Source organism: Anarrhichthys ocellatus, unplaced genomic scaffold, assembly GCF_004355925.1.
Source record: "Anarrhichthys ocellatus isolate YVR2014 unplaced genomic scaffold, GSC_Weel_1.0 scaffold3, whole genome shotgun sequence".
Classification (NCBI taxonomy): Eukaryota; Metazoa; Chordata; class Actinopteri; order Perciformes; family Anarhichadidae; genus Anarrhichthys; species Anarrhichthys ocellatus.
The window spans coordinates 16,044,309-16,057,245 of record NW_022280033.1 but is presented as its reverse complement, the minus strand read 5'-3'; the positions used below and the strand labels follow the sequence as shown (position 1 = coordinate 16,057,245).

General features: G+C 43.9%; 2 protein-coding genes across 2 annotated transcripts; one reads left to right on the top strand and one right to left on the bottom strand.

Annotated features, from left to right (window-relative positions):
• Positions 1–1,461: 1,461 nt before the first annotated feature.
• On the bottom strand, positions 1,462–5,007 carry fignl1 (fidgetin-like 1). The gene is made up of 2 exons (XM_031876874.1): positions 4,920–5,007; positions 1,462–3,674 (listed from the first exon to the last, which is right to left on the bottom strand). Exon 2 carries the CDS (start codon positions 3,665–3,667, stop codon positions 1,829–1,831), a length of 1,839 nt encoding a protein of 612 aa, XP_031732734.1. The 5' UTR covers positions 3,668–3,674; positions 4,920–5,007; the 3' UTR covers positions 1,462–1,828.
• A 323-nt stretch (positions 5,008–5,330) lies between these two features.
• On the top strand, positions 5,331–10,493 carry ttl (tubulin tyrosine ligase). Its single transcript, XM_031872061.1, has 7 exons — positions 5,331–6,089; positions 6,292–6,370; positions 6,497–6,729; positions 6,985–7,120; positions 7,209–7,478; positions 8,572–8,715; positions 9,151–10,493. The coding sequence occupies exons 1-7, from the start codon at positions 5,921–5,923 to the stop codon at positions 9,353–9,355; spliced, it is 1,236 nt and encodes a 411-aa protein (XP_031727921.1). The 5' UTR covers positions 5,331–5,920; the 3' UTR covers positions 9,356–10,493.
• The last annotated feature ends 2,444 nt before the right edge of the window (positions 10,494–12,937 follow it).

Below are 12,937 nucleotides of genomic sequence, written 5' to 3'. Positions count from 1 at the left end.
GCCACTGGTGTATATTTATATTTATAGTGCAGCCAAACAAACTTGTGTTGTTTTGCTAATACGTTTGTAAATAATTATTGCAAATGTAATCTGATTTCAGTCAAGTAGTTTTCTGAAATAATTACAAATAAACTGGACTACATGCGACATCGTTTCCTATAAATTTCCCAATTTAAATTCAGTGCGGAAATGGCAGACCCCGCCACCAACAATGAAAACTGCTAAATAGAGAAGTGATTACAGAATGGAGATGCATTCAATGACTATTGTTGCTGTAGAATACTTCTATGCTGTTACTCAGTTATATTTTTAATACAGGAGCTTATTTTTTGAATGGAGTATTTTTACTTCAGTAAAGGTTCTGAATGAAAAAAGAAGCTACAAAAAAAACATCTCCAGGTTACTTAAATACTGACCTGATATTATACAATTTCTACCTTCATTTCAAATGTCAGTATTACAGATTTAAAGAACAAGCACATAGGCGGTCAAATTACATTTTTTTTTTCCAATACACCTACCTATATTTGATGTGTGTTTGTGACCACACAACCCCAGACGTGACCACTGCTGCACAGCCACACTCAAATTGAGCTGCACACTTAGCACATATGGCAACTCCAGTGGATTTCTGTGCATCTGTCCCAGTCCAGCTGTAGGGGGGTGGGTGGGTGCGGGGGGTGCTGGTGTGTGATAACTTTCGCTGCAAAGTTTCAATACAGTGGCCAACCACACGTCTGAAATATTTATCAGGGACCTGACAAAAAAGATGATAAATAAATGAAAGTCTTCTTTCATTGGCTTCCAGATTTTCAAAGATTGTTCCATTAAATTTACATGAGAATTTCATTTCATGTGTGCACAATCTATAATGGTCCTCCTCCGTAGTGGATGTATGACCAGCGACAAAACATCAACACTGTTAAGAGTCTCTGTTGACCAGAGCGACATCTTGGCGATGGATTAACCAAGTTTCTGCTGTGTGGAGCGCAAGTGGCCGCCTTATAGCCGAGAGATTTAACTGGTCAGACAGAAATATGTACATCTACGCCGGCCATGAACCTTGTGGATCAGGGCGAGCACTAAAAGTTCAAATTATGGAGCTCATGCTTCTTTACTAATGAAAAGGAGGCATTGCAGTAACAGATTTTCCTGTTGAGTCCACTGCTGTCTTAATCACTAAGAGGAAGGGAGGCGAAGCTTTCAGTTTTGTTTTTTTCTTTTCTTTTTACAACATGAGACCCAGGATGCTCTCTGTGTTGCCCAACTTCCGTGGATACAATTAGCACATGCAGCCTCAGGAACAATTATGGGATAATATCAGAGATGTGACAATAAAGCTCTTAACAAAACACACACTGCCCTCTGTGGATTAGGTGAGAGTATGGAGGCTTGAGTCAGGGAAAGTGCCACAATACACTGGAGATCATCTCAATTTATTAGGAAAACATAAAATGTTGGCAATGCAATTAAAGCAATTTAAACGGATTCATTTGAAACACAGTTCAAGCACACAACATGGTGCCCAATGCTTACACCAAACCACAACGCAACAGTAAAGTGAACATCCAAATAAAACAGTCCGGCTCATACAAACTTATGAAAATCTTTTGAATGCATAACGAGCAGAGTGATTTCTCCAGACAGAAAATTATTTCACTCTCTCTTTTTTTGTCAGGTGCTCCTGCTATTTCGTTCACCCATGCTATGTGCTTCATGTGCAACAAGGAAAATATTGGAAATCTCTAGATTCCTCCACAAGTTGAAAGTTTTTTCCCAACTCAGTTCAACACCCATAAGTTAAACAGACCGGGACCAGGAGCCCCGCTTAACGTCCACATCCAAAAGTCTTATTCCAGTCTTCATACTGCTCCAGGTCTTTCGACGAGACGCTGGGTCGTACCGTCTTCAGGGCCTCCTGGAAGTCACAGTAGAGGATTGCTCGCACCTGATCTGCAGTGATAGTGGTGATGTCACTGACCTGGATGCTGCGGATGGGCCCCAGCGCTGCCTCTCGACACAGCTGAGTCATGTCAGCCCCAGAGAAGCCCTCGGTGGCTGTCACCACGCTCTCCAGCTCTTGCTCCCTCAGCTGGTTCCTCTCCTGAGTCATGAGGTTCGTTACTATCTGCCAACGGGCGGCTGCCACGGGCAGGGGGATGTATAACCTCTTTGCCAGGCGTCGCCGGGCAGCCTCGTCTATCTCTTGAGGACGGTTGGTGGCGCCCACCACCAGGATGCGTTCCTCGGCGGCCGTTGCCGCCCCGTCCAGCTGAACCAAGAACTCCGTCTTTATCCTACGCGACGAGTCGTGCTCCCCGTCTGTCCGCTGGGACAACAGCGAGTCGATTTCATCAATGAAAATGACAGCGGGCTGGTGACAGCGGGCAATGGCAAACAGGGCTCGCACCATTTTCTCTCCCTCGCCCACCCACTTGGATGTGAGCGATGAAGCGCTGATGCTGAAGAAGGTGGCGCCCGACTGACAAGCTATGCATTTACCAATCAGAGTTTTCCCGGTCCCCGGGGGTCCAAACAACAGGATGCCTCTGGATGGACCACGGAGGCCAGTAAAGATGTCGGGTCGCAACATGGGCCAAACCACAATCTCCTTTATGGTGGTCTTGGCAAACTCCAGGCCCGCTATGTCATCCCAGCTGACGGGAGGCCCGTGGTCCATGATCTCGCTCATGATCAGCTCGATTATCTTTGGCTCAAAGTTTTTCAGACGCTCATCCAGGATCTGAGGCTCCTGGTTGGAACTATGGCTCGCCCCTCCATCTTCCTCCTCCTGTCGCGGAATGGGTGACACAAATTTAGAAAATGTACCTCGGGGCCTGTTAGCACCCAGAGATTTCTTCAAAGTTGCTGCCATCCCCGTGGTCTGACCCCTCTGGGGCTGATTGGAGTGTTTCTTCTGTTGATCCACAATGAACTGCTCGCGAGCTGTTTTGAAGTTGCCTCCAGCTCGTGGGTCAGTGCCCCCTTGACCTCTGTGTTGCCCCCTGCCACCATCCCCTCCATCTGGGTTGTAAAAATTCTTCCGCTTAGACGGGTTGGAGATGGGGAAGAAGGAGGACTGAGAGTTCCGTGGCCCCCCTGAAGGACCAGGGTTTCCCTGTGGAGGAACTGGAGAAGAATGACTAAACATTGACTGCAGTCGGGCTTGAGGTCGGGACAACGAGTTTGGATTACCCGAAATCCCCTCAGAGCCTATTGGCCTCTCAACAGTCATATTAGTTAGTAACCTGCCCTCTCCTCCCACAGTTATGTTAACATCTCCTGGTGCCACGAGGGAGCCTCCTCCCCCTGTCCCTGCCTGAAACATCCTCTGCACGCAGGGCAGCTCCAGCACACTCTCCGTGGTCAGCGACGACTCCCATTTGTCACTGTAGTTCCTCTGACTGCGGGCCAGATGCAGCGCGCTCTCCGCGTAGTTGTTGAGCCCCGTGCGGGGGTCATCCGAGTCCAGCACCGAGGCGTAGCGCTCCGAGTAGGTCCTGAGCAGGCTGGCCGTGCCGGCCTGAGAGAGCTGGGAGCTTGCCCATGCATACTGAATGGAGAGGACGTGGGCCCGGTAGGCATCGGCCGTCTGTTCAGGTGTACAGTTGCCAGATGAAATGTCAAAGGACCTCCTCTGCCATTCGTCCAGGTGTGCTCCACTCATGCCTGGCCTGCTCCAGTGTGATGGAGGAGAAGGGACCAAAGTTATTAAAAATACATGATCTCAGTAAAAGCCAGGGTATGCATCATCACTGACCCATACACACTAAAAAAAGTTACATCTAATTAAATGATATACTGTTATATGAGCATGCATATGATACAGGGACCCATTGATTTAGTATTGCTCTGCTTACTGCCTACGTTCAGTCAATAGCATGGCCAAAGCATGGATGTATACATCCCACTCATTAGCATCGCTGCCTTAAGTTAAGACCCTCCCAGCCTGGTGACGTCAAATGCCCAAAAGTCTTTGCAACTCCACCACTTTTATTTTTAAAAACATGCTTTGCTCGTCTGCATACAACAGTTTAATTTACCTCTAAACATTGTTGTTTTGTCAGTTTTAACCAAGCTTCTCCAGAGCCACGGAGGGGAATATAAAACTGTTGTCACATGATGAACAGCGACGTTACATGACAATGTGTAAGAATTGTCCAACGCCCCTTTGAGCAGCTAAGATAACGTTAAATATCTCATTTGATGTTAGTTGTAACTCGAGGGAAGTTAACTGGCCATACGTCTGCAGTGTCATTTAACTTTTAGTAAACATTCATTCAACTGACAGGGGAGCCTAGCTTGTATTCTCTGTGACATGCAGTTATAAACAGTCTGTAAACAGTCCTACTCGTTTACAAACTACAGACATCACGTGTTCAATGGAAATACACTGCAACACACAACAGGCCACAACACTGAGGATTACAGACGACACTTACTATTAGGGATATCCTCTGATAAGTAAATAGGTGCTAGACTAAACATACAGGGGTTCCATCGTGTTAAAAGCTGCTGTTTAGTTGTTCCCGCCACTTGTTTCTTCTTCAGCTGACCGGCTTCCTGTCACGTCACAATTCGTTCTCAGGAAAACCTAAATTTGTTCTTTCACTTTCACCTAATGTAGAGAGAGACCTCCAGCCAAAACTAAACAAGTTGTATCCGTATTGGATTTACAAAACATTGACTTATGATGAAAATATGAGAATAATAAAGAGCTAAGCTGAGGCAAATAACTTATTTTGAAAATGTCGGAACGGGACCCATAACTTGTCACAACTAGGGAGTGCTGCATTTATCCCCCAGGTCCGCCCAGAGAGCGGCCACGAGCTGCTATGTGTTATTATGTCGCTCTGTCAATTTCCACGTAACGCTTCTGGATTCGTGATAATATATTACATACTACGAGACAGTCTTACCCTTTCTTTCGAGCATTACAACTTTATTCTCCAGACTGTGGTATCAACCAAAGACACAAGTGTCCGACCTGCTAACGGTGTAGTGAGGTGTACGGCGCCATCTTCTGGCCGAAGCCACAACCACAACACGATAAATGTAAGGATTAGAGTGTCGCTTTATCGTGTGGCATGCTGGGAAATGTAGTAGCAGCTTTGTTGAAATTCAGTCGGGCACTGAATTTCAACGTAAATATTTTTGAAGGGAAGAATGCCTTTACATAAATTGCATTCAGAATGGTGTTTATTTACTTAGAATGTGTGTTAGACATATTTGAATATGTATTACTCTTGTTATTAGTGTACGCGTAAACTACAGTAACCACAAACGTGGAGGTTTTTGTTTAGGCTGTCGACTGTGGATGACAGCGACTGTCGAGCTGCAGAGTATCAAAGAATACGCCGCCGGTGGGGAAAAAAACCGCTTTTGTGATATTGTGTAGCTAACTGGGTAGTTAGTTCATATTCTGCACTATTTGGTATTAACATCTCTGTCTTTGATGAGAGATACAGAAAAAAAGTTTCCTGAATAGCTATTCATAGTGGTCGCAGTCCGTTAGCCAAAGCTAAACCGGAGACGGGATCTCAATTATCGTTCATCCAGACGGGACCAGCCCCAGGAGCCGGTTGCAGCAGTCAGTCACACCCTTGTCTGGGTCAAGGGAACCCTGTCTGCGCAGGGACCTTAAATTGCATATCCTCCACATGTTAGGGTGTTTTATTCAAACAAATACTAATAACCTTCTGTTCTGAATTGGAGCTTCAGAACAATACTGGGAGTTAGCGGTTAACTGGGAAGTGTGTGCTGGATATGACTGACTCATCGTCATGGCACGGACGGAGGAGATAACCCCGAACAGTCTGTCTGCTGCAGGGCCAACCAGACAGTCTCATACCTAGCTACACAGCGAAGTTACTCAGACGTTCAACTGTTTATATTACCCCCTCGTTGTCAGCGTGGCAGCATGAATAACCCGATGTACACGTTTGTCACCCGTGACGAGAACAGCACTGTTTATGCAGAAGTTTCCAAAATCCTCCTCTCAACCGGACAATGGAAGAGGCTGAAAAGAGACAATCCCAGATTTAACCTAATGCTTGGTGAACGGAACAGACTGCCCTTTGGACGTCTGGGTAAATATGTTTTTATTTCTTATTTCATATGACGCTGACACGAGTCTGTTTGTGTGCCGTATTTGGTGTGAAGGGTGAGGCAGCTGCTGTGACTGCGCAGGGATGCTTCCTCCAGCATCCTGTGGAAAGATGGTCCCTCTCGTTTAGATGTGCACGCATGTGTTTTTAATCCATGTCCATGTCATCACGTGGGTCCCGACAGGTCACGAGCCAGGACTGGTGCAGCTGGTGAATTACTACAGAGGAGCAGACAAGCTTTGCAGAAAGGCGCCCCTGGTTAAGTGCGTATTTTTCCTTTTTCAATGACACATCTGTATCTTTTGCTGTCATTCATGTGTACTTTGTTTGCGCATGAATTATTTAAAGGGGGGTTACATTAGCTGATCATTTCCCTTCTTTGCCATTAGGCTCATAAAGACCAGCCCAGAGCTGTCCGACTCCTGTAACTGGTTTCCAGAATCCTACATCATCTATCCCACTGACCTCAAGACCCCGGTTGCTCCAGCCACGAATGGTATCAGCCATCTGAAGAGCAATCCCAGGACGGATGAGCGGGAGGTTTTCTTGGCCTCCTATCACTCTAAAAAGGAAAGTGGGGAGGGCACAGTGTGGATAGCCAAGTCTTCCGCCGGAGCTAAAGGTAAAATCTGTTATCCACGTATTATTGTTTCAAATCCAAGATAGGAGTAAGCCTTAGTCTGACATTTCCCCTTTGGTGTGACATAGATAACATACACTTTCTGAGCTAATCTGAAGAGTTTTGCTCTGCTAAAGGCAACAATCTTTCTGTGATAAATCCCCTTTTATGGGACCTACTCCTTTTTTTGTCAACTATTTTAAGTTGTGGTTTATGACACCAGTGGCAGCTTCACATATTTGTTCTGTCTTGCAACAGGTGCTGGTATTTTGATATCCCATGATGCTAATCAGCTGCTGGAGTACATCGATAATCAGGGGCAGGTCCATGTTATTCAGAAGTACCTGGAGAAACCTCTGCTTCTGCAGCCGGGAGATCGGAAGTTTGACATCAGGCAAGTGTTTTACGTGTAGCCCACAGAGAACACGTCAGTCTGTCTGGACTTTGTAACTGAGGCTGTTATTACGCTATGCCGTTGCTAGGAGCTGGGTGCTAGTGGACCATCACTACAACATCTATTTATACCGGGAGGGTGTGCTGCGGACGTCCTCGGAGCCCTACAACAGCTCTGATCTCCAGGACATGACCAGCCACCTGACGAACCACTGCATCCAGAAGGAGCACTCCCACAACTACGGACGATACGAGGAGGGCAACGAGATGTTCTTTGATGAGTTCAGGCTGTACCTGCTGAACACTCACAACGTCACCCTGGAGACCTCCATATTACCTCAGATCAAGCAGATCATAAAGTAGGTCCTTTTTGTTTTTGCTGCTGTTTTTATCGTTGGATCCCAGGTAATAGAAAGCATTGCTAAGCTATCGCATTGAAACATGAAATACATGTTTTTTTCCAGTCTCGTACTGTATCCAAACACAAAAACTAGCATATTTGTGTGCGTCTTCAAACTCTACTACTGAAAAAAATGCTGACTGAGTTGTCAACTCAAATCTGTCTTAGTTGACAGTGAATGTAAATAACATGTTCTCGTTCAAGTTACTTAATAAGTCAATGAAGTATTGCTCTTATAGCTAACTGGATATAAACACGACAGATTAGATGAGACAACGTTTTTATACGAGGACATTTGGCAAATGTGAAAGCCACTGACTTCAGCTCGGCGAAATGAGCATAAAATCATATTATATTTGGGGGGACTTTGATAGGATTGTTCACTAAAAACAAAAACAGGTGCTTTGGCTTTCAAACTCACCCCGTAGGTGAGGCACTTTTAGACAAGGTAGCAGTTCTAGGGATGTTGATCTATCAGTCAGTCCACCGCTTTGGTTAAGACTGAAACATCTCGACAACTATTCAATGGATTGCCGTGGAATTTTGCACCGACATTCACAGTCATTTGGTTAAACTTTCATGTTGTTCATTACTTGGGTTGATGACCAAATACAGATAAAATCAGCTGTACTTGTTGTTGTTTTGTGCTAATTAGCAGATGTTAGAATGCAAACCCGCTAAACTAACGCGATGAACTTGATAAACATCCTGCCTGCTAAACATCAACATGCTGGCATTATCAGCCTCACAGAGCCGGTGGTTCTAGACCCTTTGTCTTGATACCTGCAATATGAGTGAGAATAAAGCTATTTACGTCTGACATCTGACTTTATTATCGAGACCACAAAGCTAGTCACGGAGCTGTAATATGTGCTGTGGGACCTTTGGCAGTTAGCCTTTTACTGCGCACTTCTCTTTCAAACGGCAGTCGAGGTCTGTAAAGAAGCGTTCCTGATGAATCGTCTCGAGTGTTAGCACGCGGCGGGGCGTTGTTGAGGTGTTTTGTCGAGCTGCCCGGCGATTGAAAATGATTTTGCCGTCTGGTTTCACAGGAGCTGTCTGACATGTATTGAGCCGACAATCAGCACCAAGCACCTGTCCTACCAGAGCTTCCAACTCTTCGGATTTGATTTCATGGTGGACGAGAGCTTCAAAGTGTGGCTCATTGAGATCAACGGAGCTCCGGCCTGTGCGCAGTCAGTACCATTCAGCTGATCATTTGTGTTCAAAATGTTTCACTTCTATTTGTTACTGTTTTTTTCCCCCCCGTCCAGGAGTCTTACAGCCTTGTTCTCTGTCTCCTATTCACATCTATACCTGCAGTCTGCATTTAGACTTCTCTTGGCCTCCGTTTAAAATATGGAGAAAACAAGCTTTGAATCCATTTCCCTTATTATGTAAAAAATGTGTGTATGTTTGTTGTTTTTCTTCCTTGGAGGGTCAGAGTCAGAAATAGGAAAGCATTGAAAGCATTATCATCGTTTCAAAGATAAACAGTAGAATTTTGCTCCTTACTGAACTTTTATTTTTGGAACTTTGACTCGTCGGTGAACTTGACGCTATTCAATGCAAACATGCCATGACAGTTATTTTCCTCTGCTAGATTAAATCAGTCAACCTTCCCCCTCCAGGAAACTGTATCCGGAGCTATGTCAAGGCATCGTGGATGTGGCCGTTTCCAGTGTCTTCGCCCTGAACAGCGGCGGTGACTCCTCATCTGCATCCTCATCCCCTTATTCTTCCTCCCCGTCCTCCACCTCCATCTTCACCACCAACTCCTGCTCCTCCCCCAAACTGAGAGGGCCTCTCCACGTGGGCCCTTTCACTCGACTGTAAGCACACGCGAATCCTCCCCCTTCGTCTCCTCCGTACGGCTTCTTCACGCTCCATCCTCACTCCTGAACTCTACCTGAGAAGTAGCACGTGCCGGCGAGCATGGAGAGGGAAGTCACCGAGCTGCAGAGACGATCTCTGCTCTCCTGTTTTGAATGTTACGAATGTGAAGACAGCAACGAGCGGATTCGGGGAGTTTCTGAATTGAGGACGGACGTCCTTCCATCTCGGTACCACCACCAGACTGTAGTGCCTTACATTTCCAGCCACGCTCCATTACAAAGACTGCCAGTTAGCTTGCTCTGTTGCTGTGAGTCCTACTTGTTCTATAAGCCTTTGCACTGTTGCCCAGTAAAGTCGATGCGGTCATGATCAGTCCACAAGAATGAACTTAAAACTAGACACTTGGCATTTCACATCTTAGTGAATTTGTGTAATTCTGAATGCTATTTTTCTCATCAGACATAGTTTTTTTTTATTGCAGCTTGTCTGCAGCTATCTGAACCCCTTAGTTTCATTTGGGAATGTGAGCAGCAATCAATAGTTTAAACTTAAAAAGACTAAAATACTAACCCAACTGTCTGAGCTGAACAATCAAGCCGTCTAGGTCAACATTCCTCTCAACATAACCGCATGGACGCAACATTTTATTTACATTCAGGGTGATCTAACTGAACAGGGAGACCGTCCTTCATCTAAACCCAGGTTTAAGTCCGTCCTAACGAGTGTCCCTGACCTCTGACCCCCCCCCCTACGGCAGAGAGGAAAGACAAAAGAGAACTCCCATGAAGTATTTGTTCTCAACAAACTCCAAGATGTTTTTTTTAGATTTGTCATTTGAAGAGAGCATGTTTGTGTGAAAGCATGTAGTAGAATGCGTCCTCATTCAGGCCCCCGCATCAGCACCTTTTAGCCCAGTTTGTAAAAAGAGCTGCCCTGATGTCTGTTTTATTTCTGGTGTATGAAGAGCTAGACTGTCATCGTGAGGTGTTGTCAATAAGTGTGTGGATTATGGTTTTTTTTAACCGTCGTCATGAAAGTAGAGTTGCTTGTACGAAGAGTGTTAAAGAGCCCAAACCGACAGGACGCGAGAACGTACGACGCTACTTCATGCTTTTTACACCGGTCTTCTTCAACATACTGCGTCAGATGTGTTGTTACCAAAGAGACGGTTCTTCATCCCATCATTGCCTCTTCTTCAGTTACTGTTAGTATTAGATCAAGTCTTTCTACACTTGTTTTTATTATTCTTATGTTATTATTCCTTTACTTTTCTTTTGATGAATCTCTTTATAAATAGATGGGACATTAGAAGTGTAACTGTCTAAGATGACTTCAGACATGAAACTTTAAATTAGCTTTTTTGTGACAGCTGCACTTTGGGGAAGTCGATTTAACTGTTTAACTCCAGGCGCTCATTTTTAACAGAATAAGTCAATCCAGGACTTTTAGTTGGCGCGTCTGTCATCATGGTAGAGTCCCTGCTGTTCCTCTCTTCTATCCTCAATTCAAACATGTCGAGGCTTCACTTCCCATGTTGCGAGTACCATCCGTTAAGGGACACCATCAGAGCATTTATTTATGTTTTTAAACGTGTGTTTTTTTTGTGTTTACAAGTTGACTCTTGGGAAATACACAATATGTCAGAGAGTAGTTACAGAGCAGGTAACACTGTCAAGAGATGTGGATATTATGGGATTAATCTCAGTGAGTAATGACATGATGAATCTGTTCCTGTGATGTATTGCAGAGCCCTGATGTAGCTCAAATTATGTATGAAAGTTTGGGAAAATATCAATTTGGAAGAAAATTGGTATTTATGTGATGATTGTGTTGGCAAATGGGTCACAAGTGTTTGCTGATTTCTTTTACCTATCAGAAGCAAACTGTCAGTATTCGTTTTAATTCAATTTTTAAGGGAAATGTCTTTTCATCAAAGGGAAAGTTGCCTTATTGGGAATTGCATTTTGATAAAAAGAAGCAATGAACCTCCAGCGTTCAAATGCACCTTCATTTGTTTGTATTTAAGAGATTTCTCCTCATTCATTATGCGACCTCTTGAATTCAATGATGTCATTTTCTCAATTTATAATGTTTTCCTCATATTTCTCCTGGATTTCCTCATCTTTACCAAAGATTATATTCCTGCTGTATTTTCAGTGTCAAACTATGTTTTGTAGTTGCTGTAATCTGGACTTTATCACATCAACTGGCCAACAGGATCCATAATCAAGGATCATGTTCAGAGGGGCGTCTGTGTTTTTGTTGGTGATGTTTTATCCAAACTCTTGCATGAACATTTGTCTTCATCAGACACAATATTACTAGAATAAAATAATATTACTAGTATCAAGCCATGCCATGTGTATATTTCTGCTTTATGTGGTTAATTTCCCAAAATGTTGGACTGTTACTCTACTATATATACTTCTCAATATGAAGCAACACTAAACAGAACTAGATACGTTTTTTGGACTATGAATGTAGCTTAAGAAACACTGAGTGGCCAGAAAGAGGCTGACGTGTTGTGAAATGCAACAACAGCCCTCTAACAGATGTTCAGTTGTTTCTTGTGTGTTGACTTAATGGTGTTTTTCTATTTCAGTTTAAGTGAATTGAACGATGAATTTCAGTGTTTCTTGTCTGTGCGTAATGATCGTCTCCTCTGTGTAATGAGACGACTAGTCATACTGTAGCACGTGTGGTAAAATAACACGTAAAAGTGTTGTCTCTGTTGCAAATATTGAACGATTTTTAATTTAAGCAGCAACAACAATCAACAGGATATAACATTCATCTTTTTTATCCATAGCAAATTGAGTATGCTTAGATACAATCAAAATGTCCCGACAGCTCTGATGGAGATGGACTCATCCTGAGGACGGCTGCTGTCTTCCAGATGTTTTTACGGTCAGGTCACTACCGTTACATCCTCACTGGTCTTGATGAGAGATATATTAATTAATGAAGGCCTAATTAATGAAGTTTACGAGGCTGTGCCACGTGCGTAAAATGCGCAGAACGCCTCTTTCAATGTGGAGACATCGATCCTGCTGCTGTGTGATGACTACAAGTATTTAATAAACTAAAAGTAAAGAATACTAAATACAAACAAACGGCGTGAACATACACATTAGTGTGAAGATAACACTGATTTAATAAAAAAGGTTGTAGTATGCAGATAGCACAGTATTGATCTAGATCCAGGAGGTGGCAGCAATGCCACGTAATTGATGCCGTAAAACCCCAAAGTAGAAGAAGAAGAAGAAGTGTTCTTGCTCCCACTGAAGAAGACACATGTGGAAACGTAAACAAATAGAGATCTTGTGAACAGGTGTGTGTGTGCTGTCCTCCTCCAGCCAGAGAAGAGTTCCAGCAGCAGCACAAGTTTGATGAGATTGAGTTGTTTGTTTGAAATTCATAAGGCTTCATAAAACTCTTCTTAAGGGTTATAAAGAATAAAAAATTGTGGAAATAATGTTTTATAAGTTCAGCGTTCATGATGCTTTATACCTCCATGTCAAAGTGACAACGATGTGTGTGTGTGTGTGTGTGTGTGTCTGTGTCTGTGTGTGTTTCTTTCTG

Excerpts from the sequence above, each read along its gene's own strand:
- fignl1 (XM_031876874.1), bottom strand. The coding sequence starts at position 3,667 with ATGAGTGGAGCACACCTGGACGAATGGCAGAGGAGGTCCTTTGACATT.
- ttl (XM_031872061.1), top strand. The coding sequence starts at position 5,921 with ATGAATAACCCGATGTACACGTTTGTCACCCGTGACGAGAACAGCACT. Across the intron at positions 7,121-7,208 it reads GATCGGAAGTTTGACATCAG|GAGCTGGGTGCTAGTGGACC; the intron begins GCAAGTGTTTTA and ends TGCCGTTGCTAG. Across the intron at positions 8,716-9,150 it reads GGAGCTCCGGCCTGTGCGCA|GAAACTGTATCCGGAGCTAT; the intron begins GTCAGTACCATT and ends TTCCCCCTCCAG.